We start from the raw sequence: 25692 nt of genomic DNA, 5'->3' as shown, positions 1-25692 counted from the left end.
TGTACTTCAATTACAGTTTTCACTTTTTAGTATCCCTTAGGTAGATTTAAGTTTTTGAAAAAAAAAAAAGAACATCTTATTCTACTCTGGCTGTGAGGGGATCACATTGATATTCTTCATTAATATAACAGCTCTTCATTGAATTTTATGCTGATTAAAATATTCAAAGACTCTCCATTATTTTTAAGGCTACATCATTTTATCAAATGGAAATATTCTGGATATCGTGGGCAACATAATCCAGGCAACAAGTGTGTTTCTTACCACAACATATTTGGGTGTATATAAATTAGCACTCCTTACTGTAAATGTTAGAGGACATGGTTGAATTTTATTTTATTTCTCAAAAATTTAGCCTTTATGTTCAGTATCTTTGGTAATTTTGTGATCTCCAGTAGAGTTTTAAATGAAAATTTGAGTGGATATAAAATGATAATAATATGAAAATGGAATTCTTTATTTGGCTGTGCGTATTTATATTGTGTGTAATGATGGTGCTATAGTATCAATATTATCCATCTTATTCGTTGTTTCCTTGTTCCTGCTATGTGGATGTGCCGTAAACTGACCATTATCATATTATTAGGTAGGAAATTATAATAAGGGCAATTCAGTTCTTTATCCTCTTTGTTAAAGGAAAGCGCTGGTGTTATTCTATATTTTTTCTCATTATCAACAAATCCCAAGAAGAGACAAACAAAAATGGATCACAAATGTATAATTTAAAAATAAAAAGGCCAAACAATCTCCTAAAGCCGCTGGGCACTGTCGTTTTTAGTAACTGTAACTCAAACAGGTTGGTGGGAGTTATTTTCAATATTTTAAGAGACATTTAGTGCAGTGGTGAGTATTTAAGGCAGCAGCATTATGGAAGTGTGTTTGACTTATAATAAATTACAGTGTCCAACTTTATGCTAGGAAGATGTCACCCATTGTAACAGTGTGGCTCACTGATGTGTTTTTAATAGTTTCTGGACAATAATGGAGATTCATGGCACAGGGGAATAAAATATATCAGGCTACACAGACAAGATTTTATAGTAGCATTGTTGGTGTTGGTATTTTTTATAGGGTTTATTAATAACTAGAAGCTTTATCATTTAAGTTTATCAATCAGAAGTTGACTGTTCCCTCCTGCCTTGTGCATAGATGAAATGGCTGCAAATAAACCTACCATATAAAAACCACAAGAGAAGAATGTGGGAGAAAATAGGAAGGGAGGGGGAACTGTGTGTTTGTTTGTGTATGTGTGTGTGTGTGTGTGAGATACAGCAGGAAAACGGAGAGAGATATCTCTGGTGCTTTCCACTGGCAAGCATAAACATTTCACTTGACTTGTGCTCATTTCAATAATGCTACACACTGAGTCACTTCACGGTGAGACTCAGTCGGAGTCTTTTTTTCTTTTTTTAATGGTTGTGAAATGACAGAATTGAAGAAGTGATGTTACTTCCCCTAAAGTTTTACAGAGACATACCACAGCAACCAGCAGGGTAAAATCAAGCCAACTTGGTATTTCCCTAGTTTTCTCTCTCTCTCATGACGCTGGCTGATATCACTCTATATCTAACACTGTGGTTAATACCAGTGTTAACACATTTACACATTTAATCGCACAGCGCCCGAACTGCAATCAGGAATCAAAATTCCACGTTCTTTATCCAAAATTACATCATGTGCTATTTAACAAAGTTGTGATAAAAATTTACATTAATATATATATATATATATATATATATGTGTGTGTGTGTGTGTGTGTGTGTGTGTCTCCACGCAGTCTGTTTAGCCCGAGCGGTTAACGTGGTTTATTCTTTAAATTCATAACAAACCTGTCTTGGGTCAAATTTTGGGTTTAAATTTTGTTAATTGTACTGATATTTCTATTTTATTTTTATTGTTCCAAAGTCTGTTATTTAGAGTCAAACAGTGTGTCCCATTCCCTGAAGCAAATCCTCAGTGGTCTGAACCCATTTATTGAATCAATCACTCTTTTGGCAAAACCATAAACAATTTTCACCTGGTTAGACACAAGTATCAGATCTCATTTCACCTTTTAGCAAAACTCTGAACACATTTTGACTCTGCAAAACACATTGTGCACTGTGATGCACTCGTGATGCACTCGTGATGCATAATGGAAACCACAGGTGGCAGAAGTCACAATTACAGCACAAGTGTCATAGCTTAATCACAACAACTCAAAGCTGTTTGCACTTGTTGTTAATGATGCGATGAAACCAATATAAGCCAGGTCAAAGTGCACAGGTTGTTGAAGATTGATGTTTGAAAGAAACAATGGAGGAAAATAATCTGAGAGGTAGAGGAGGAAGAGGAGGAGGACAAGGAAGACCAAGATCAAGAAAAGTAATATCAGATGAAATTCGAGCAACTGTAATAGACCGTGTTCTTGTTCATGGAATGACAGTGAGGGAAGCAGGACAAGGCCACCATAATCAGGATATTCATAGAATGTGTGTGCGTATATACTGTATGGATGTATGTATGTATACATATATAAAGGTTCACTGTATATAGATACAGTAAAGGAGGTGAAAATCACTGTACCCTACCTGTAGCAACTCAGAAAGGGTCAAAGATCAATGATTCCACTATGTGCAATTTTGCTGTACATCATTACTGTATATGCAAGTGCTGAATCCAGACAGTCAATACTTTATTGCTTACAGTACTTACAGTAGGTAATACAGTAACTATTACTGAGCTGTGAATATTTTTTGGGGGGAAAATAAAATAAATAAAAATAAAATGCCTTTACTCTATTATACAGTAAACAATGAACATTTCTGCGGCTACATGCTCTGAACACTGTGTTTTCAATTTTTCTATGTAGTGTGTAATGGAAGCTAAGCTGTATTTTTATTTTGAACGGCTTTGTGTATGATCTGAAAACATCTGTGCTTACAGTTTCGAGGAAAAAGCACGGAATGTTTCCAGAAATGTGTTTTAGCAATTGTGTAAAAGTTTTTTTTTGTGGTACAGGTTTATGTTTCGGCACCGGCAGCATTTGGTTAAGGTTAAGTCTGGTTAAATACAGAAAAAGTAATTTGAGACAACACTTGTTTATTTACATTTGACCAAAACCACAATTTTCTTAACCTTAACCAAATACCTTTGTGGCCTAAACCTAGACTACCAAACAGACAGGACTCAGAATGCAAACCCTGTACTCTGGTGTGACATCGTGCACTTGGTGGATAGTGGATATACAAAACAGGGTTGCACAGGTAGTGCTACACACTGCGGCTTTGAAAACAGTTGTATTATGTCTTCTGTAGCTCTGTAGGAAATTTGTCAAGTCTGAAAAAATGGTGCTACCACTGGCTTTGGTTTGGACACTGCAAATTTTTAACAGATTCCCTGAGTCATAAACCTAGGTAAAGAGGAAGTAAACATTAAAACGCATACGGTATGAGACTAAAAGTCAAGTTATCTTGGCCTTTCCTGCTCACTTTCATTAGTTCAAGGTAAATTTTATTTAGTATTTTGATTAGGAACTCATTTGCTCAGCTTCCTAAAAGTTCCAAAAAAACGAAATGGGTCGAGCAACTGACTTATTTGTAATTTGAAACTTATTGAAAAATTTTTTTCCAGCTCTTTCAGTATATCGCAAAATTGCCTTGCCTGTATGTTGGCAGATAAACTGCCTGAAGACTGGCAGTAAATGATAACCCCCTGACATATGGACCTGGACCATCTTCTAGCAGGGTGAAAATTTAAAAACAGAAATTAAAGAAAAAGAGGTTGGCCCAATGATCTACGATCTGAGAGTTTTTAGTCAGAATGCATGGCATGTATATCATTATCTCTCTCTACGAAGTATTGGCTGCAATCTTTTCTGCTCTTCCAGTTTAGGCTTATTAATGTACCTTGCATTTATTTGTGTGCATATGTATCCATCTGTCATCTGAACCTGTTTGTCTTGGCATAATGACAACAGATACCAGTTTACTGGAAGCAGAACCTGGTTGTGAGCCTTCCTTAAATCGGTCATATTCCAACAGTGCGCAAGCACATAGGAATTTTCAGTGTGTTTTAAAAAACAAACAAACAAACAAAAAACACAAACCCAAACAGCTGATTATGAGAGTAACTACAAATATCAGCGGCTGCTGCTGTGCTACTTGCTAGAATACACATGAAACTCTTGTTTGATTCTTGTTTTGATCTCTGTTAGGTTTGGATCCTCACTGCAGGACGGTCCCTGGACTGATACCTGCATCTTCAGAGGTCCCATTGTGTGTATAACATCAATATTATGATATCGTTGAGACGAATGACCCAAATGTGAGGAGTATAGTAAACTTCCACACATTATTCTAAGAGGGTTACTCCTGCTGGCCTTGCACGCACAGCCAATATTCTTTTTTATTGTGGTACACATTTGTAGTCGGTTTGTTAACAAATGAAACCAGATACAAAATAAAAGTGCATGGCAGGTTTTTCAGTCAGTTCGCAGCCAGTGTGTAGTTCTTTTCACCGGGCAGGAGATATCGTAGTCGTCACAATTTCTCAACATATTTCTTACTCTGTCTATTTATTGTGTTTCATTTCCCTTCCTTTAGTTATTTGTGTGAAAAATTTTATCAAAATACTGTAATATAAAATAGATAAAAAATAAATAATAGTGATATAGAGAGTAATATAGTGGAAAAACAAATAAAGGTTTGTTTGATTAATTATATGCCACAACTAAAAATAAGTAAATAAATAAATAAATAAAATATATAAATTCAATATGAAATGGGTTTACATTTGGTACTGAGAGAAGTGTTAAGTCTGATTTACAGTTGTAGATGTTTATATCAATAATATGACAACAGCAGATAAAGTGGTGGTTTTTTCCTGCAGACTTTCAGGCTTTAATTAGCATCAGCATCAGTTTGCCCTTCGTTTGACACTATCCGACAGGAAATGACAACATTTAGTACTGAAACACAATTATGTGAGAAAACCGTCTTTCATCTCAACATCATCAGTTAAACCTGAATGTGCTGGTCCCACATACTAATTTATTTTCATTATACTGTTACTGTTGTGATTTTAGATTGCAAATAGCTCAAGGAATGTAATTATGACTCACTTTCAATCACAAGGATTTGTCTTGAAGTTGCTGATGTAATTTGAAAGAACAGAGATGTATAGGTAAATCTTGTTACTCCACTATAATGACTACATTTGTTTGGCAGATTTATAATACATAGATATATAGACAGATAATATATCACTCACTGTGGCCATAATAATCACTTGTCTTAAAATACTTTTGCTTAAATAAGATTCTGAATGCATGAGTTCTACTTGTAATTGAGAATTTTTAAAATGTGGTTTTGAAACTTGAGACTGATATGAACAATTCTCCTACCACTGCTGTTTTGCTCTCATTTCATAACAGGCACCAATAAAAAAAAAAAATAATAAAAAAAAAAAGACACCTAAACAAACATGGGCGTAGGCTTCAACAACTCTGTCTGTGCTACAAGGATGTGCACAGCATTCCTGCTTTAATTAATATTTGATATGAAACTTCAAGATGGAAAGATGCCCCAAACATTAAGCCAGACAATGAACCATGGGACGTGGATTTTCAGGTTTGGATATGTCCTCTTGTGTGACTGACTGGAAGTGTTAACTCTTAATCTCCTCTGCTGTACAAACAGAGTACATACCAACACACAAAGGACATGCATGAATAGTAGCAAAGCGTCATTGCACCGTAAAAGAAATAACTGACCTTAGTGTGCGGAGTGATTAAAATGTGCAGGGTTATTGTTTCAAGAAAGCATCTGATCCTTGATCAGCCTACAGTATCATTTAGGTTCATATTCTAACCAGCTCCTGTAGACTGAGCTACATCGTTACATTCATTTGATTTTGTATCAGCATTGAAAATAAAGGGTTTATGGGTGTTAGTTGGAGGAATAAGTGGAAGGTCATATTTGAATGCTTCCCTGAGTGCCAATGCTGTGTATGATGTTGAGAGAAGAAAGAGAGTGCCAACTCAACCTGCCTGTTATGACTGTTTGAGATTTAATGACTCAACTAATTATCAAACTTGGTATTTATAAAACACCAAAATAAAAAATCATATTCAGCAGTTAGACATTAGTTTCATAATGACTCATAATGAAGTGCAACGATGCCTCATTACAGTACACTCCTAAGCGCACAGCCCAACACTGATCAATCACAGCAGTTGTTGGAGTTCCTCCCAAGAATTCATGTCATCTGGAGAACATTTGCTCCGTAAGATTTTGTACAAAGACACGATGTGGAACAACTGTAGGACTAAATGATTTTATGATGTGAGACAGAATTAACAGTATTTACTGTAGATGACAAACTCATTCAGAGCAGTTAACTGAGCCAAAGGGCAGTTCTGAGGAACCATAGTCTTTTTTTTTTGATGGAACTTCTGTATCTCAACACTGTGTCTGTTTGTGATCTGGCAGAAGTTGTCAACTCAGTTTCATTCTGAGATAGCTGAAAACAATGGCAGGAAGCAGAATGCAGTAGTCACCCAGTTGGAGGTTTAATCTCACTCACCAGCACTAAAAAAAAGGGTGATTTTTGCCATTTGTATTCAAACATATTGAAAGAAAACTTTTTAGATTACAGCAAATTCAAGTTTTAATTGTGTAGTAGTCTAAATAGAGTGATTAATTTATGACTGTAAGTGACTTGTAATCATTAAGCTATTTACTAGGTCAATAAAAGTCAAGGTGTAACTATGACTACGTGCACTGATACCAGCTGATGGAGAACAATAAATAACACATAATCCCACATGAATAATCGCACTCTGGTACTTGGTTGCATGTGAGGGCTTGAAGCTGAGAAGAAGAAAAAACACTTTCACTGAGAGAGATTTGATTTAGGGATGTTAATGGTAATGCTTGTGCTTGTGTGAGTGTTTGTGTGTCTGACTGAGATAGGGAGGGAGAGAGAGAAAGAGAGTTTGAGTGTGTGTGACTGAGAGAGTGAGTGAGAGAGAGAGAGAGAGAGAGAGATAGAGAGAGAGAGAAAAAAAATGAAACTAATAGTGATAATTAGTCTGCTGATTTACTGGAAAGACCAGAGCTGTGTTTATGGGTTGCAAGCAAAAGAGGGATGGTGGTAACTTGGAGGTTACCAAAATATGAGCAGTATCATCTATGCAGGATTCATTAAAAAGCTGAACATTGCAGTTGCCTAATTTGGTCAATCGGGTTGATTGTGAGGATAGAAAAAGCAGGTTTGTGTCATCTATGACTTACTGTGTTATTATTATTAAGACTTCTCGCAGTTCAAAGGTGTTAAAATGGTAAACCATTCTTGATACTGAAAGAACCAATCCAAAGGGGACCAATAAATATAAATATTAAAACTATTCTTTCACAAAAAAACTTTCCCATGCTTCATTTGGACAATCATCATGACCTCTCTCATTGCTGAAGTGTTCAGTTCAACTGCCAGGTCAAAACAACAACAACAACAAAAAAAAAAAGACTGATGCACAGGTGACTGTTGGAAATTGGGGACAACCTCAAGACTGAATCCACCTCTGCAATGTAAAATGACTAAAGGGTTATTAACGGTAAATGCTGACATGGTTTAGTTATTCAAATTGCTTCGGATACATGGGTCAAGTTTAGGCTTACTTAAAGGTTACTAATGCTTGTGTACACCTGACGACACTGGAATCAAGACCAAACCATCTACCAGAAATTTAGGAGTCATTTTTGAAATCAAATCTGAACTTCAACAACCAAGTGCAAAATTTTTTTGAGTTTTGTTTTTATCTGTTGAGAAGCATCTCTGAAGGCAAACCACATCTGTCTGCTGTTCACCTGTAGAACTAGTCCAACACAATCACATGAAGAGGACATATCACCCTAATTTTAGCATCCCTTTCATCAGCTTCCTCAAGGATAGAGTTCAAAATTCTATTCATCACTTACAACATGTTAAATGGACTAGCTGCAAATCTATACACTGACACTCGGCTCTTCTTACAGTTCTTACGTGTTCACAACCTGTGTCGCTACTTCTTTTAACTGACTGACTGATATTTATTTATTAATTTTACTTATTATCAAATTTATCTGGTTTTACTATTCTATTAATGTCTGTTGTGTGCTTCGTTAAAGCACTTTGTAACTATGTTAAGTAAAAAAGGTATTATACAAATCATGTTATTACTATAACAGTGATTATTAACCCTCTTTTTGCGCATAGAAATAGAAAAGCCAAACCAATCCAAATAACTAGAACCAAAAAGTTTGGGTGTACCTGCATGGTACTCAAAACCCTTTATAAAAAGGAGAACGAGAAAAAAATAAAATGGTGGATGAACAGGTGTGATGTTCACTATCCATCTTTCCCATCTTTCCATAAAGTTGTCCTGTTGCAGCCAAATATAGAAAGTTATTATTTCCATCCTAAAGCATCATAAATAATGTCAATGGAATTATTATATAATATATATATGTTTTCCTCCTGTTTTGTTTGCCATCCTGTTACAAAATTAGAAACTGTTGTCACTGTGACAATGAGATCTTAAAGTGGTGTACCTACAAGGAATTATGGGGCTTTGTGCATTCAGATGATTCCCGGTTTCTCAAGGCTGAGTGAGAATTCAACTGGATGCCATCCCAGATAAGATAACAAACCCCCCCTTCATGGCCTGTATTCGTGCTGCTGCTTGTTAAGACGCCATTTGATGTTGGCAAACACCACGACAATGAGATTCAAGTCTTAAAAGTTTTAAAAGACTTTTACTTCCATTATATGTTCTGTCTGAGGCTTTTGCAAATTGCTTCAAAATGTCATCTATAAATCATTTTCATCAAAATTGTTGAACAAGAGCCAAAGTTTAATCTCTGTGCGTCCATTTTGTGAAGTCATCAACACTGCATACCATCTGACTGTTGGACTGTACCTCATATAATGAATGGGGAAGCTACACCAAGCACAAAGTATCGTGGTGGATGACAACAGTGAGTAAATGTAAATGGATCAAAACCAACCATATAAGCAAAAACACACCCCTATGAGTGAAATGGCTTGTCAAGACTGTATCAATTACATACATACTACATTCACGATACATTCACAATACATTGTGAAATGTTGTAAGTTCTACCTGTAGTGTACTATAGTTGCTTGTTACTTTTCAGGTTAAGATTTTATAGACAAAACACCTGCTCTCATAAAACATGACACATTGTTCCAGGATATACTTCACCAGTAGTCTATAAAATCTTTAAAATTAGCTTGACCTCCACAAATAAACAGTAAAATCCTATTCACACATTATTTAATCAGTAATCCAATAATACGCTATTTAATATTATATCACTTACAGGGACCAATTGTTTATAGTTGAGTACTTTTACTTTTGGTACTTTAAATACCTATAACAATTGATGTACTTTTTCCTCACATTTCCAGTGCAGAACTTTAAATAGTAATTGAGTATTTTTACAATGTGGTATTGTTATTTTTAGTTAAGTATGCAAAAAATACCCAGGCGGCTGGACAGAGACCAAAGCTTGCATGTTCAGTGTCACGTGTTTCAATGTGTTTGATGGTGATACTTTTGTAAATAGGAATAGCATGTTTGCCAAAAACCCAAAGATAAGAAAGCACATCCGTCTGTGTGGGTGAGTAGAAGGGGAAGAGTACTGTAGGTCTGGGCGAGAGAGATAGACAAACAAATAGAGAGAGAGAGAGAGAGAGAGAGAGAGAGAGAATAAGTCAGCTGACTTTCTGGAAAGCCCTAAACCATGTTTCTGTCTGCTTGTGGGACATGGCTGTAGAGGCTATTTGTCATACAGCTTCTGCTTGGCTTGCGCATGTAACTGTGTGTGTGTGTATGTGTGTATATGTGTATGTGTGTGGGGTGAGGTGGGGTGGGGTGGGGTGGGGGGTCTAGTATGGGTAAGTCTGTGGGAACTTCTAAGAGAGAAAAATAAAAAAGAAAGAAGACAGTTTGCTCAAGTCGGCTGATTTACTGGAAAGACCAGAACAGTCTCTTGCTCTCTTGTCTGTTTCTCTCTCTCTCACACACACACACACAAACACACACACACACACACACACACACTGAGGGGGTGGATGTCATACTGTGGCGGGATGGCACATCGCCCATACTACCACACCAACATGCCAAGTAGCAAGACAAGGTCAGCCAGGCAGCAGTTGGATTGTAATCAGCAGCAAACCACATGCAAATTTACATTATGGTAATAACGAGGTGAATAACAACTAACAGACTCCTACCTGACCTATTTACCTCATAATACTTTAAATACACTTAATGTTAATGTTAATCTTGTGACTCAACCAAGTCATCTCACTTTTTATGAATAACTTTATAGGACTGTTGTGTTCATTTGCCTTTAGCTAAAAATACTCAACTGCCATTATGGTGTTCATCTGCTTTGTGTGAATATCTGAATGCATTTCATGATCCTTTAGTGATGTGTTCCCTGAAATCTTTATCTTGTGTAGTCACCCCTCTGGCTTAAACAATGGAGGTCTGGTGATATTTTTTTGTCATAAATTATGATCATTATTATGATTACATTGACAAGAAAAACAGGTGTCCCTGCTTTGGGAATAAATCTGTTTCATGATGTGACAATGCTACAGCTACAAACACAACTTGTTTAGGGTCTGGAAAACATTAGCTGAGGTGAGAAAAAACATCTTGGTTTGGTTTAAAATGAACACTTTGTTGAGGTTAGGCAACCTTTATCGTAAAATAATGATTAAGAAACAATCATGGTCAGAGTTAAAAGAAACCAACGCTGTCAATAGGAAACATTAGGAAGCACATATTTTATTGTGTTCTCTAACTTAATATAAGAATATCCTTGTTATGGTGACAGCATGTTATCCCCTATGCCCTCTACTGTAGTACTGTACTGGCTATTTTAAATAATAACACTTGCCCACAGCAACCCTGCACATGCCAGCAGTTCCAATGTTAATATCTATGCCCTGGACAGTTTCATAGGCCAGAAGCTGTAAAGAGCAGCAAGAACAAACAAGTAAGAAAATGAAGATAATCGATATGATTTCTGGGCACTTGGCAGGAATATGGCGGGTCTTGGCATGGAGTAATTTACCTGCTGGGTTGAAAACAACTTCTTCATTACTCCTAGAATACTACATTACACTTCAGTTGGCAGTGTTTAAAAGGTTTTCCACATAACAACAGCCAATATACATGTCAGAGTGTATTTGGGATGTGTGTCACAGTAAAGGTTATCTGAATAAGCAGATACTTGCACAGCTGACGGAGCACTGTAAACATCCCAAAAGGAATGAGCTATGGCTGTTCCAAACTATGAGGTGTGTCTGTTATTGAACAGAGTTGACACGCTCCTTGTTCTATGACACAGGAAACGCTTAATAATTATCTCACTGAAACCTCCCTGTGAATGCCCCAACTTCCCTCCTGTTGGTGTTTAAAGTATGTAATATGTTTAAGCCAACATGCAACATCTACATCTAAGTTCACGGCATTAAAATCATTTCTAATATCAGGACTGAGTCAAGTCAGTTACCCATTTGCCTGAAATGACCTTTCAGTGGGAATGTCTTTGTGCTTACTATGCCATCTGCTGTGGGTGTGGCCACAGGTGAGGCCAAGTGGAAAGTCATAGCAACAACAGCTAAAGCAAAAAACAGGAAGGAAACAAAGAGCGATGATGCTGAATATGCGGGCTGCGAAACCTGTTCAAAAACATACCAAAGATTTTTATTAATTTAAGTTAGGAAAGCGTGCATTCATGTGGTTCAACAAGTGGCCGGCTGAAGTTCTCACCTTACCTCACCTCACTTAACTAGCACAGACAGAATTGCTGAGATTACACACGACTGTCTACCACAAGCTGTAATGTGGCTTGTCAGTCATGGTAATAAAACACCCTCCAGTTTTTATGATATTTACTATAAGTTGGAAAAAATTTCTCCTTTTTGCTTGCAACACCCTTCCACACCAAAAAGAAGAAGAATTTTGAAAAAATGCATGTTGGGCTCTTTGTGCTTTCTGAGAAAACTATTTCAGGCCTCGCTGCAAAAATTGTTACATGATAAACTCTGGGTGAGCAGCTCTAAATTTTCATGAGATAAACGGCACCTCAAATTCATGATCAATCATCTAGACACCATTGCCTCATGTTGATGCCACAAGATCCTGAACCCAAAACTCCCACGTGTGATTTACAGGGATGCATGGAGGACTAAATTACATAACTAAGAGGTCAACTCATGTGCATGTGCAGCTTAGAGCCCATTCTTTACTCTATAACATTCAGATAAGAGAAATAAAACTCCAAAAATACATGATGCAATTAAAGAAAACTGCTGAGTCAAGGGCCTTACAGTTTCTCCATTAGGTTCTGGCTTACAGTGTATGACCTGCTATAAAGGACAGGCTCGATTTCTTATAAATCACGTGACTTGAAGGAAAGACTTGCCATGCAGTTCCACTATCTGACCAGGAGGTGGTGCTACTCACAGGGGATGCTAAGGCATTTCTGAGAAACCTGCCTCGAGTTGGGAAATCCAATTCTAGGTTTTATAGTCTCCTCATCCCCTCCCAGTCCTGGCTGAGCTGCACCACAAATATTTTGACATTACCCCTTACAGTAGCAGCCAGATTAACCATGAAATTTACAAAAAATCATAAGACATTGTATTTTTATTAGGACTTATTACTTTTCCTTCAGGGCACTGAATCAGCTAGATTCCACTGGATGAATTGCTTTTTTTGTGAATCAAACCACTGGCGTGGAGAAGAGCTGAAAGATGACGGTTTCCTCTTGTCTGTCAGATCAGAATTGCAAATGACTTTTTGTCTTAGACTTCTCAGAGTGCAGGATGGGTGGGGTTCACAGTGTCATGACAACTGTGCTGAGTGCTAGATAAGTTGGCAATCACAGGAATAGCACTGTAAACAAGTCATATAACCTAATAATCCACGTGCACTTAAATGGAGCAAAAATTAGACCTAATTGCTTATGTTGTCACTGGGACAACATACTACAAAATATATGTGACATTGTCTTAAACAAGGCTATTTACTTACTACAGGGTGTTTTTTGTTTTTTTAAGTCTACTGATTTACTAGATCACTCCTAACTAGTTTCTGACAACTAGAAATTCAACAATGAGCTGTGATGGCTTTCACATTGTGTGCGTCTCCTCTGCTTATCCCTGACCATCTGTGTGAATCTGTGGCAGCCTGCTATCTATCTTTTTCCTTTGCAGTCGTTACATCTCCTCCAGTAACTGATCATAACTGATAACAAGAGAGACACTCATCAGTGTTACTAAAACAGATTGCATGGAAACCAGACAAAGGCATACCAAAACATTTATATGCCGTGACAGACAAACAGACAGACAGACACACATATAGGCCTACTGTTGAAGGTGAAATTCATCAAGTATCTTCTAGTCATCTTTGAATGTCTCTTGGAGGTTATTTTGTGTGCAAGATTTTTGCCATGTGATGGTATGGGGAAGTGTGTTTTAAGTTTGTGATATCTTTTGCACTAATGTGACACTTGTTTGTGCTGCTCAAAGGTGCTGTTATGTAAAGCCCCCCCCCCCGGCTGGTTGAGTTCAAAGTAGATCAAATTTCACCGCCCCAGATTAGAAGATTAATTTCCGGTTTGTACTGTAGGACTCTCATTCAACAGCGCTGCAGGGTCACTGGTCTACTCTTCTCTATATACACTCACACATAGGCAAATTCCAACTGTAGATGTGTGAAAAGCTGAGTTTCATGGTAAGCATATAACAAAAAAGGCAGGTATCCAGTGAATCATTTACACTGAAACCTCAATACTTCCTTTTTCACATGCATCAACAGAACACAAGTGCCAGATAAGAGTGTAATGGGTCATGCTGTTTATATCGAGGTCTTTAATGCCATCTAGTGGTTATTCTTGATACAGTGTTTATCTAAATCTGGACCAATGGTGACATCTGGTGTTCCCTCATGAAATCTAATTTTTTTTTCTCTTTTGTTCACACAGACTTCAGTTCAGTCTTCGTAAGGAATGAGCTATAGAAAAAGTATTTAAGACCTTAACTTCAATAAAAGAAGTAAAGTATAGCGTCAGTGTGCTTGAGTGACAAAACTAAAGGACTTGTTTTTAAGCTTGGTCGATTCCAGATTGTTTAATTATTGAAGTGCTAATATTTAAACAGTATTTCAATGATGTAGCCAGTACTCGCACTTCGCTTAGTATTTCCATTTCATGCTACTGCATACTGTAACTTTATTGCACTGCATTTATGCTAGCATTTTTAGATAGATAGATAGATAGATAGATAGATAGATAGATAGATAGATAGATAGATAGATAGATGCATACTTTATTTATCCCCTAGGGGAAATTCATGTGTCCACTAGCTCATTGATGATAATAATAATAATAATGAAAACGGTTAATAACTTCATTGATGAGAGTTTTACATACACAAGAGTAGTTTAGTAAATATGTAAATGTAAGCAGGCATACATAAGGATTTTGCTTCCGCCTAAGCCTGTTCAGTTACTACTTAAAACATAGACCGGTGACTTTGACTTGATTGTTTTTTTTACCATTTATATTGCTTATATTTACTGTATTATGTGTGATGACTGAATACAAAATACTTCAAAACGCCAAACTCCAAACAATAGCATATAAAATAGACATGGACAAACTACAACAGTAAAATGATACTAATATATTAATGCATCAGTAAGATCCAGTAATATAATATGTCATAGTGTAACACTCACAGGGACCATTTTATGTATTATGGGTGCTTTTATTTTGTACACTTTAAGAACGTTTTGCTGATAATACTTACATTACATTAAATTGTAATGGGGTATTTTTTTATACTGTAGTATTGTTACTTTTTACTTCAGCAGGCTAAATGATCACCCACCATGGTTTACTAATCAGTTGGGTAGTTTAAACTATCAACATCTGCTTTTTTTTATGAGATAATTTCCTGTTTTGAATAAGGGGTGGAAGAAGTACTCAGAACCTTTAAGTAGGTGAAACAAAACCACTAGTTGAATCTTTAACATTGCGCTGCATTTTACAAGTTTCATCATCAACTTCATTATGTTTTTAGTGTAAAATCTCATGAGTAACTATAGACATCAAATAAATGTAGTACAGTAAAAATAGGCACATTTCCCTCTAAAATGTAGGAGAAGAAGCATGAAGTGGCATAAAATGGAAAAAGTCAAGTTAAATGCAAGATCCTTAATTGCTTTCCTAAAAAGCACGGTAGGCCTATATCTTACTCCTGTGATAGGAACATACTAATCTATTAAAGATATACAATTGTACAGTAGATATGTTTTGAAATAAATGTGAATAATCACTTGGTATACAATACACTACTAAAAAGATCACGTTATCTAAGCCGTGGGCGCGTTTGGCGACATCTGGCGGATATTTATGATACAGTGTTTATTTACGTTTTAGCTACTGTTACCGTTACAGTTGTGAAGTGGGGACTGGTCTGGGAATAGCGACTTAAAAACCTGTAAACGGTCTCAGACCGGGCTCACTCCCATTGACTAGGCATTTAAACTAATGACAATTAAGTAGACTCATGTTGTTATTTGGGTTGTTTTAGCTTGTTCAAACTGAGCATTTAGTTTCAGTTAGTTTTCCTTTTCCTGTCTTCAAGTACATATATAGGATATCTGTGTGTGTGTCTATATATATATATATATATAATTATTATATAACTTTGTTTAGGTTTTGTACTTATTATGTGCTGCGTATTATTTATAGTATGCACTATTGTAAAGAGCAAGATGTAAACAGATGTAAACAGACATTAAGTGTCTGTAACAGGAATAGGAAAAAAGAGAAAAGAGAAGAAAAGAGATGATTAGCCAACTGTAGGTTGGATACGAAAACGACTTTAAAACATGATTATAGATCAATAGTGCTGCATTGCCTTTCAAAAACCACATTTCACAAGGGTATTTCTACGTTATAAAAATAGGTGGAGTTTAAATTGTGAAACATCATAACTATCTCCATCTTGGTCGGTATATCTACATTTTACGGTTTAAAATAAAGAGAAAACTCACCTTCGATGGCTTCCATCACTTATTCCATATGGAGGTTACATTATAGAAGTTAATCCATCCACAAACACGGCAGACGTTGGACAAACTGAACAAAGAAGCAAACGGTTGGGTCTCGGTCCCAGTGCAGTAGCCTGTGCTTTCACTTTTGCTTCAGTCAAGAGGCCTTCAGGCGAAATCAGCAACGTAAACACTGTCGCAGTAACTCCCAGCCACAGCTGCTGCGGGGTGCGCCAGCAAAGCCCAGATCAGTTTACCAACGGCCCCTTCATTACAAAATGAAAACAGCGACTGCATGTTTTTTTGGTGAGATGCAACGTTTTAACTAAAAAAAAACTAACGCAAAAATTTCTCCGCATATTTACATTTGAAGAGGTAGGTTGCCTTGCAGATTTAAAGAGAAAGTGAAATGACTGAGTGGACTTTCCAGGGAAACAGATGACGCATCAACTCCAGGCTATACTGTTGTGCTTCCCCTTAACATTCAAAGAATTGCCTTTATGTGTAGATACGAGGCAAAGAACATTTTGACCCCATTTTGATGTAAAAACCAGTTTACTGCTACATGCCCACACATGCATGTCTGAGAGAATCCAGCTGTTGCTGCAGAGGGACAGACTGCTGAAACTCCTGAGGACTTGTCTCTGCAAGTTGAACTGGTTGGAACCAGCGTTTGTTTTTTTCCCTATTTTTTCAGTCATTGTCATTTTGCCAAGAATTATATGTACTTTTCATATTATGAAGAGAGGTTTTACCTTTTTGATCAAAGTTTTGGTTACATATTGTTGTTCACTGTCTCAGTGCTGAACAAAGTATACAAGCTACAGATTTGAATCAACAGTTTCATCTTCACTGTGCATGATATTAGACTTGGATGCATTAAGCGACTCTACACAGATGTTAAAAAGCAGTTTCAACCTGTTATAAATCCGCATGTTTATAGCAATGAGAAATCAGCACAGGCTAATTCGTGCAGGTTTCCATTATTAAGCATTTCATTTTATAGTCTTCTGTTATAATATAGAAAAATGCAGCTTGATGATACATATAAAAAATAATACTATCGCTTAAAACTGGGAATAAATGTGTACTAAATACAACAATATACAACTCCTTTGTTTGGACATGAAAAATGTTTCTTCTGCATTTTCATAGGAATATCTTTTGTAGATGGATGTAAAATGGTTATCTAGTATTGACAGGTATGTTGTACATGGCAACATGCTGAAATACTGATTCATATAATTAATACAATTGCATCAGAGTTATGAGTATATGTGGTTGTCTTGTTTTCCTGTCGTTAAATATCTAAATTCTAAATAAATCTAAATTCTATTCTGTCCCATTTGATCTTATTCAGATGTTATTATTCATTCATTATTCATGTTTACAAAAAACCCTTATTTGAAACGTAGTGATTTATTATCATTTATTTATCATTTATATAATATTGGAAAAATTCACATGCTTTAACAGATAAAACTTAAGTCCCTCAGTTGAAAAATACAAAGACACACAAGACAATTAAAAACATGCTGAGTCTCCTATTTTCTGTATCATGGCACAAGGTATGCAGTTAGAGATTGATTTATTGATACATACATGATTTACAACATGCTTTACAATAAGTTAAGTAAGTTACAAATACAGTAACGATATATCATTTTTCCAAAAAAAATACATAGAACCGAACAGCTTCAGAGAAAAAAAAGTCACTTGAAGTCTTGTTACAGTCTGTGATCATCAAACAACTAAAAACTAATTACAACTTGGATTCTTTACTCTGATATTCAGCCGTGCTCTCCTCATTTTCAGCTTCCTTAGCTTTTTTTCCTCTTTTCCTGTTTGAACATTGAGATAATATTTAGAACAGTGTGAAAGTAAAGAGTGAGATCCAAGCTTACAGGTCAACCATAGCTTTCTTTGGGACAATGTGAAACTACTTGGCATGTCGCATATATGAGAGCAACACAATAATCAGTGATTAACTGTTTTTTTATGAGAGAGTTTACAAAGTACCAGTAACTGTAACATGAGACACTATAACATAAAAATACAGGAATAAGAAAGTGAAATAGTAACTATATCAATTTTGTCTCTGCCCTCTGTTGTAAAGTTACACCAAGCCATGCAAATCATCATACCATAATATATAACCAATAATAATCGGGAATATAATGTCAAAAATATCATATAGTAGTGTAAGAAGACTCTGGATGTGTCACTGAAGCAATTTGTTAAAATTTGAACTATCATTGGTTGAAAGCTGAGTCAAAGGTAAAGCTGTGACCTCTACAGTTGCTCCATCTGTGTAATTAGTGAAAGGCCGTGGCCAATAAATGTACAGTATGTTCAGTGTGTAAACTCACCTGCAAATCTGCTGCATTTGTGACATGGTCTCTGGCAAGGGGTTCCCAAAAGTTTCTGGCAGCAGGAGACATGAGAGGGCACCGCCAATGGCTAAACCACCCATCAGTATGTATGGCAGATCCTTGATGTATTGTCCTGCAAAGAAAGAAAAGAACACCATGAGAAAGGCAGAGGAATTTAACACCTGGAGGTGCACCTTTGATAAAAAAAAAAACCTTTATTTCCTACTTCCTGTACAGTGATTGTTGACAGAAATAAGAAACCTAGCTAGTTTGTGGGAAACTAAATAGAGATTAATGCAAGAGATTTTACCTAGGAATTTCTTACTGACTTAAGCTGCAAATTAGTTTCTTGATTAATAATCATTTAGTCTAAGAAATGTGACCATGAGTTTAAAATCCTGAGATATTCAATTTACTGTCATATATGACAAAGACAAACAGCAAACTGTCACATGTGAGAAGCTGAAACCAGAGAACATTTGGCATTTTTACTTGAAAAATGACTGCAATGATTAATTGACTGATCTATGATGATTGTTGATTAATTTTCTGTTGATTGACTAATCAATTAACTAACCAATCACTGCAGCTCCATAATCCAGAAATAATAAAACACTGCTATTGCTAGTAGTGTTGACTAAATGCTAAAAATAGAAAACTAAATGTACTTACCTAGGTAAAGGATAAAGGGGGAGATGATGGTTCCAATCCGAGCAGCCATGGAGCAACACCCCATTGCTGAATTTCTAATAACCGTTGGGAAGAGCTCGGATGTGACGGCATACACCACACAAAATGCAGATGTGATGCCAAACTTCCCCAGCATCTCAAGAAACACAGCCACACCTGGTAAATCTAAGGAAATTAAGATGATAATAACTTTAATTACAGCAAATACTAAAGTCCAATAAAGGAGTTTTTCCTCCAGTTCGCTTAATATGTTTTTTAGCTATGCTAGTGGCAACCCTGATAGGTCAGTCGATCAGTCTACCATTTCGGTGACAGCTAAATTATATAATATATCATTGTCATGAAATATTGTACAGATATTCATGGCTTCCAGGATGAATCCTAAGGATTCCGGTGATCCCCTTTTCATGTAGCACCACCATGAGGTTCACATTTGTGGTTTGAGTTGAATATCTCAGCATCTAATGGAAGCTCATTTATCTCTGTCACAGTATGAAATGTGATAACTTTGGTGATCCCCTAAATTTTTCCTCTAGTGCCATCATCGGATGAAAATATTCATTTGTCCAAAGCTTTGGTTTATGACCAATGTGGAATGTGTAAATGGTTTCTTCTGAGAAATTACATATGTACTTCTGTATCGATGGGAACAGTGTAACTATATAACCTCATACTCAATGTGTCATATCGTGTACGTTTTTAGATGCCCCCCACTAGCCCAACTGAGGAGAGGGTCTGTGAGTGTGTAAAAACAGGAAAAACTTTGGGAAAACAGGAAACTAGGTGGAGAACAAAAAATACAATACAAGTGGATACTAAAACTGAGCTCTTTGATCATGGCTAGACATTTGCAGGCAATGTGCATCCTGTCGCGCTCAAACACTCTGATGTCCTTAGCCGGCAGGTGGAAGATAAGACTATGTTATCACCTATAATACATACTCATAATACATAGTTCCAAAATGACAGCTATGTAACAGTTGATGGACTAAGCACATGCGACATATAGGGGTTCCATCTCTTCCAACAGCGGTCAGGCCTTCTGGTGATGGCTAAACAATGTAGTTTATTTCAGTTAGTTTGAATTTGTTAAAACTAAGCTATGTGGCAAGCAAGTGGCTCTGCTGAGATACTTTAAGTGCAACAGAATGAGCGAGGTTTTGAAAAAACATAATACTATGACATACATAATACTACTGGGCTGAACAGACTGATCAAGAGGGCCAGCTCTGTTCTGGGATGCCCCCTGGACCCAGTGGAGGTAGTGGGCGACAGGAGGATGATGGCTAAGCTATCATCGCTGTTGGACAACATCTCTCACCCCGTGCAGGACACTGACAGCACTGAGCCACTCCTTCAGTGACAGGCTGCTGCACCCACAGTGTGTGAAGGAGAGATACCGCAGGTCTTTCCTTCCTGATGCTATCAGACTTTACAACAAACACTGCACTCATTGACCTCACACACCAAAGACTACCATGAGCACTACAACTACAAGTGATCTGCTGCTACTTTTTTCTATTTTGTATCTTGTATGGTTAGTATTTAATTGCACATATGATATTATATATTTTTATTTTATTATTTATCTAATCTCAAGTATTTGGTTCCGGTCATTTGGCAATCTCTTTTTCTTTGTTTGTACTGTCCACTTTGATGCTGTGACGCTGCAAATTTCCCCACTGTGGGATTAATAAAGGAATATCTTATCTTATCTTACCTTATCTTATGTCAAACCTCTCAGTTTAGTGACAACAACATGGCTGGGTCATCGTGTCCCAGGAAGGGAGAGGAGGAGACTGAGCATAACACATAAATTAAAAATATAATCCTTCTTTGCATGGAAACCAGGCAGCCCAAGCAACCCAACAGATGCACCCTCCAAATGTCAGTATATATGGATAGGTTTTCTTCTGTTTTTTTAATGTAGAATGTCTGCTTGACTTTGTTTGTATACATGTTTTGTTGCAGATAAACTTCTAGTAAAATTCTCAAACTCTCCATGTGCCACATGAATCCTCATCTACACTTGATTTTAATTCACCAATTTAGAGGTTAGGTTTCTGTGGTAACTCAAACAGATCGGGGACCTGATTTAGTTTCAGTTGTAAGAGGTACGGCTTTAAAACCTCAAGTTTGCTGAGTACCAAGAAAACCACCGCACCAAGCACCTGCAAAACTAATGACATTGCCATCAGCCATTATGAGCTGTAATTGTGAACAAGTTCATATGCTGACATTAGCTGACATCTTCCTCACTCTCCTGTTAGTTTGTTGCATCTGTTAGCAACGAATCAGACCTTTCTCGTTTTATTAGTGTAAGTCTTGCATACCTCCACCCAATTTCAATCTAACCAACCAGAATAACTGCGTGTGCAGGGACTTTATGTGGTTCTTACATTTTTGGTGACAAAATCTGACTGTATTTTATTAGTATATCGATGATGATGTTAACTTATTTGCCCACCTGTGTTGTGTTGTAAAGTTCAATTACTCGCCAACCTGCTTGAGGAGCTAAAAATTTGAGCATTACCTATTGGAATGAGGTGAACACAGAGGATCATAACGCCTCCGAAGAAGAGTGAAGAGGACTGGCAGAAGTGCCTGGAGCAGTGCTGGAGCAGTAACAAGGCAATTATGTAAGCCGGCACCTCAGTCACAGCAGAAAGGAAGCAGTTGAAGTAAGGATCTCCATGCAGGTTTGAAGTGTTGAGGATCAAAGCATAGTAACTGATGGTGATGACGATCCTGCAGAGACATTCAGAACAGTAAATTGTAATTGAAATTGAGATCAGGAAACACAAAATGCGAACCAAAAAGCCAATGTAAGAATTATCTTGTATATCCTACACTTTTTGATTTTCATTTGAGCATGGCCTGTGAATGAAGGTTTTACTGTCTTATGGTTTATGTAATGTAGGAGGAAATCGTAGACATACCACAGAATTGAACACAGTAACGTAATACAGAAGATATTGCAGCTGCTCAGGATGACCAAAATGTTGTATTTCTTATCTTTAACAGCCAATGCATCTTCAACCTGGGAAAAACAAGAAGGAAAGGTTCCAACAATTAAACATGAACAATTCAATCCGCAATATGTGTAAAGGAAACATGAGCCCTGCCATGCAGAGACATAGCATGATATTGTAGAATTGGATTATTCGTATACCTATACAGACTCTTAAGACAGTATGTGGTGTAATGAGTCACTTAACAAAACATGCTGAGCTGAAATGCAACACTGAGCAAGAGATCAAGGGAACAACGCTTTAAACAATAAAAACAATACATTACATTGCATTTTAAGATCTCTGAGGCACATATAATTAATGTGTATCACATGTTTAAACTTAAATCATAAACTCACCTCAGCTTGTGTAAAAATAGGCTCTGGAGGCTCTATGTTATTTTCCTTGGCAGCATTTCTCAGTATGGCCTCAGCCTCCTTGACATGTCCCCGAGCAAGCAGCCAGCGAGGAGACTCTGGGATTAACCTGGAGAGTTGAAACGTAGAGATACAATGATACAGACGAAAGCATCATATTTGCTGTGTACACCATCTAATTTCATAGATCACCAAGGTACTGGCCCCCATTTGGGACTCTCTCTCTTTTCTGAGTCTGGAGAGCAGAAAACACCCACTGTAACTGCACATGGTCAAACCTGCAGTCTTAGTAGGGATTTCCTTCCTGCACCTCCCCACTAGGGGCAGCAAGGAGCTCATTCCACACTTAAACTTAGACAAGCCCCACAAAGGTGAGATTTATACTATACAGGAAGCATTTTAAAACAGTATGATTTGTTTTTACAAGAGACAAGCGTTCCATTATTATGGTTAACTGATTGGTTTTGGCAAATGCATGTCTGCTTCACTTCTGACAAGGAGCAGTGCAGAGCCGCTTCTCCAAGATTTTCTAAGGGAGACGTCATTGTCTTTCATACAGCGGATGACACATTGCTAAAGAGTGAAACTAAAATAGAAACTACCATGGTATGATTTTCAGTTATGACTTAACTGTGTTAACTTATTCTTCTTAAGTGACCGAGCGCAAATAGACACGACCAAGCTTCCACCACCTCCTTGTTTTTTGTTTTGTTACTTTCTTGTGCAATCGGGCACTGGAAGTCTGTGAGGTTCCTACTTGCAAGTTCCTTTCCTGTATACTTATTTTTTGTACATCATCACAATAGTCAAAAAGCAAACCAACTGGTTGATTTTATTAGTTGATTACTCACAGTATTTATTGTCTGCAGCTCTCACCCCATCTTAACCAAACTTTAATCTTTACACTGAATAAACATCATTCAGCCGAGGAGCTCTCTAATGTGATACCCCCTTGATTGGCGCTTTAATGGGATTGGTTTGTTAAAGCTAAGCAGGAATCTTATCAGTATCACTGTATATTGGCCGACCTTACTGAGGGACACCACCAATTAAACACATTATGTGAATATTCTCACCACCACAGTGGGATGTAGATCAAGCCACAGGCTGCCATGGGTATCAGCAGCATCCGCCAATCACGGAGGAAGTAGGCCACTGCAGGCATTACCATGTACCCCACAGCTGAGGCCATAAAAACCCCAAGTGAGCAGAAGACCACTCGGGCTTTTGAGCTTAGAATTTCTGTACCTGTGGGTGTAATAAATGAAAGGAGAATTTGGCAAAAATAAACCTGACACTCAAATGTGTTTATTGCCCGTCATTTCCATTCAAGGCAAATTTCATTTGGGACCAGCAACCAAGAGCAAGAGAATATAACTTTTCAATTTGGAAGATTCTTAGAAATCAAGATCATATGCAACTAATTTGTATTAGCAAACAGCATTTTGGGAAATGTGTGATATCATTCAGATTATCTTCAATAAAATCGCTGATGCTGGCCCTTAGTATGGACATGTGCTTATAAGTTAAAATGTTTTCAAACAGCGCCTCTCAGAGCAGGATTATTGATTTACCCGTTACATTAAGTGCATCCTTAATGGATAACATACCCAGCACAAATGCAATGATATAGTTGGAGAATCCCCCAGCACCCACAAAGAAGAAAATTAAGGTGAAGATTTCCCAGCTTGGAGAGAATATCTGTGCTGTGATTGCCACAGTTTGAAGAACCATCATGATAAAGAGTGCTGGCTTCCTTCCATACCTGTATAGGAATGGTAGTTTAGTGATGAGAAAATTACATGTTTTTTTTTTAACAGCAACATTGGATAATTTGTTGAAAAAACAAATTGTGTACAGGACAGACCTGTCAGACATCTGGCCTGAGAAAAGTGCTCCCAGTAGCACACCAATGTAATGGATAGAGGTGGTGAGCGGACTCTTGTACCCATTCTCACATACCAAGTCCCACTGTGAAATCAGTCAGTGCAGTTAGAATGAGAAGGAAATGATTGATTATATTAACCAAGCAAAGTTATTTGGTCATTACAGCCATAAGGTTTCATGTTAAGAAATGTTGTTTTATTTTTGTTTTTGTGTTTTTTTTTGTGAAATGCTATATGACTAATTTTACTTAACAACTTTTTTCTTTTAGTTAAAACTATTTTTTTTTTTTTAAATTATTTAATGAGAGAATACTGAGAATAAACAAGCAATAATTGTGTAGGATTCACTTAATGAATGTTTAGCCTTTGACCTTGCTTAGTGTTATTGTAACTAAAGTGCTGTCATAGGCACTATAGTTTATTTAGTTATGGACTTTGCAAACATACTACAGTGAAGTCAATGTCTGTCTGTCTGTCTGTCTGTCTGAAAAAAGGGTGACACAGAGAACTGATTAAAATACTATTAGATTATGCTGATTATCTCATAGACAAAACTAAGTTGCCTCCAGGCATGTGTTGGTTTATTTTTTGTGTTAGTTTATTTATTAAATTTCAGCTCCTTAAAACTAGGCATAGTTACAAAAAAGCTACTAAATACAATTTCTATGTGAAAACCATAAAAACATCTTTGAAGGAAAGGTAACTGATGACTTAACACTCACCTCGGTGACAATGGTTGACTGGTAGATTGTTTTGCTGTATGTCCATCCATCCAGACAACTCTCCAAAGGAATTTCACTCACATTCACATCCACATATGGGATGATTTCATTTTCAGAGTAGTTCCTGACAATTTCCAGGTTAAGCCTAGTGCAGGAGCTACGCTTTGTAATGCCATCAACTGATTCCGACGGAATTGTCACATTTCTCCATGTCTCACTGATGCTATAGTTTTCAGGGATATAGCACTCATGAGGTGGCGTATCACCTACAAATACTATGTAGATGCCAATAAAACCATTCGGGAGGATGCTGACTGCCAGTGCTAAAAAAATCCTTAGCTGAAAAGGTCCCCAAGATCCAAGGAAAGACGTGATGCTGTCATAGTCTCTATTTTTTAAATTGCCCATTACGTCACCAAAACCCTTGATATTTAAAAAAAAAAAAAAAAGTGAGGAGATAAAACTCAAGCAGAGACTTTGTCAATACTGGAAGGCATAAGAGAGT

The 25692-nt window shown here is 37.0% G+C and overlaps 1 protein-coding gene across 1 annotated transcript; it reads right to left on the bottom strand.

The window, feature by feature from the left end:
* Nucleotides 1-17562: 17562 nt before the first annotated feature.
* On the bottom strand, nucleotides 17563-25663 carry LOC111234296 (solute carrier family 22 member 5-like). The gene is made up of 10 exons (XM_022762300.1): nucleotides 25188-25663; nucleotides 24447-24550; nucleotides 24190-24344; nucleotides 23656-23827; nucleotides 22562-22688; nucleotides 22131-22231; nucleotides 21725-21939; nucleotides 19174-19356; nucleotides 18499-18634; nucleotides 17563-17970 (listed from the first exon to the last, which is right to left on the bottom strand). The coding sequence occupies exons 1-10, from the start codon at nucleotides 25593-25595 to the stop codon at nucleotides 17892-17894; spliced, it is 1680 nt and encodes a 559-aa protein (XP_022618021.1). The 5' UTR covers nucleotides 25596-25663; the 3' UTR covers nucleotides 17563-17891.
* Nucleotides 25664-25692: the final 29 nt, after the last annotated feature.

This window comes from Seriola dumerili, unplaced genomic scaffold (genome assembly GCF_002260705.1).
Source record: "Seriola dumerili isolate Sdu_G_001 unplaced genomic scaffold, Sdu_1.0 BDQW01000449.1, whole genome shotgun sequence".
Classification (NCBI taxonomy): Eukaryota; Metazoa; Chordata; class Actinopteri; order Carangiformes; family Carangidae; genus Seriola; species Seriola dumerili.
Note: the sequence above shows the minus strand (reverse complement) of the source record. Positions and strands in the feature narration are given on the sequence as shown.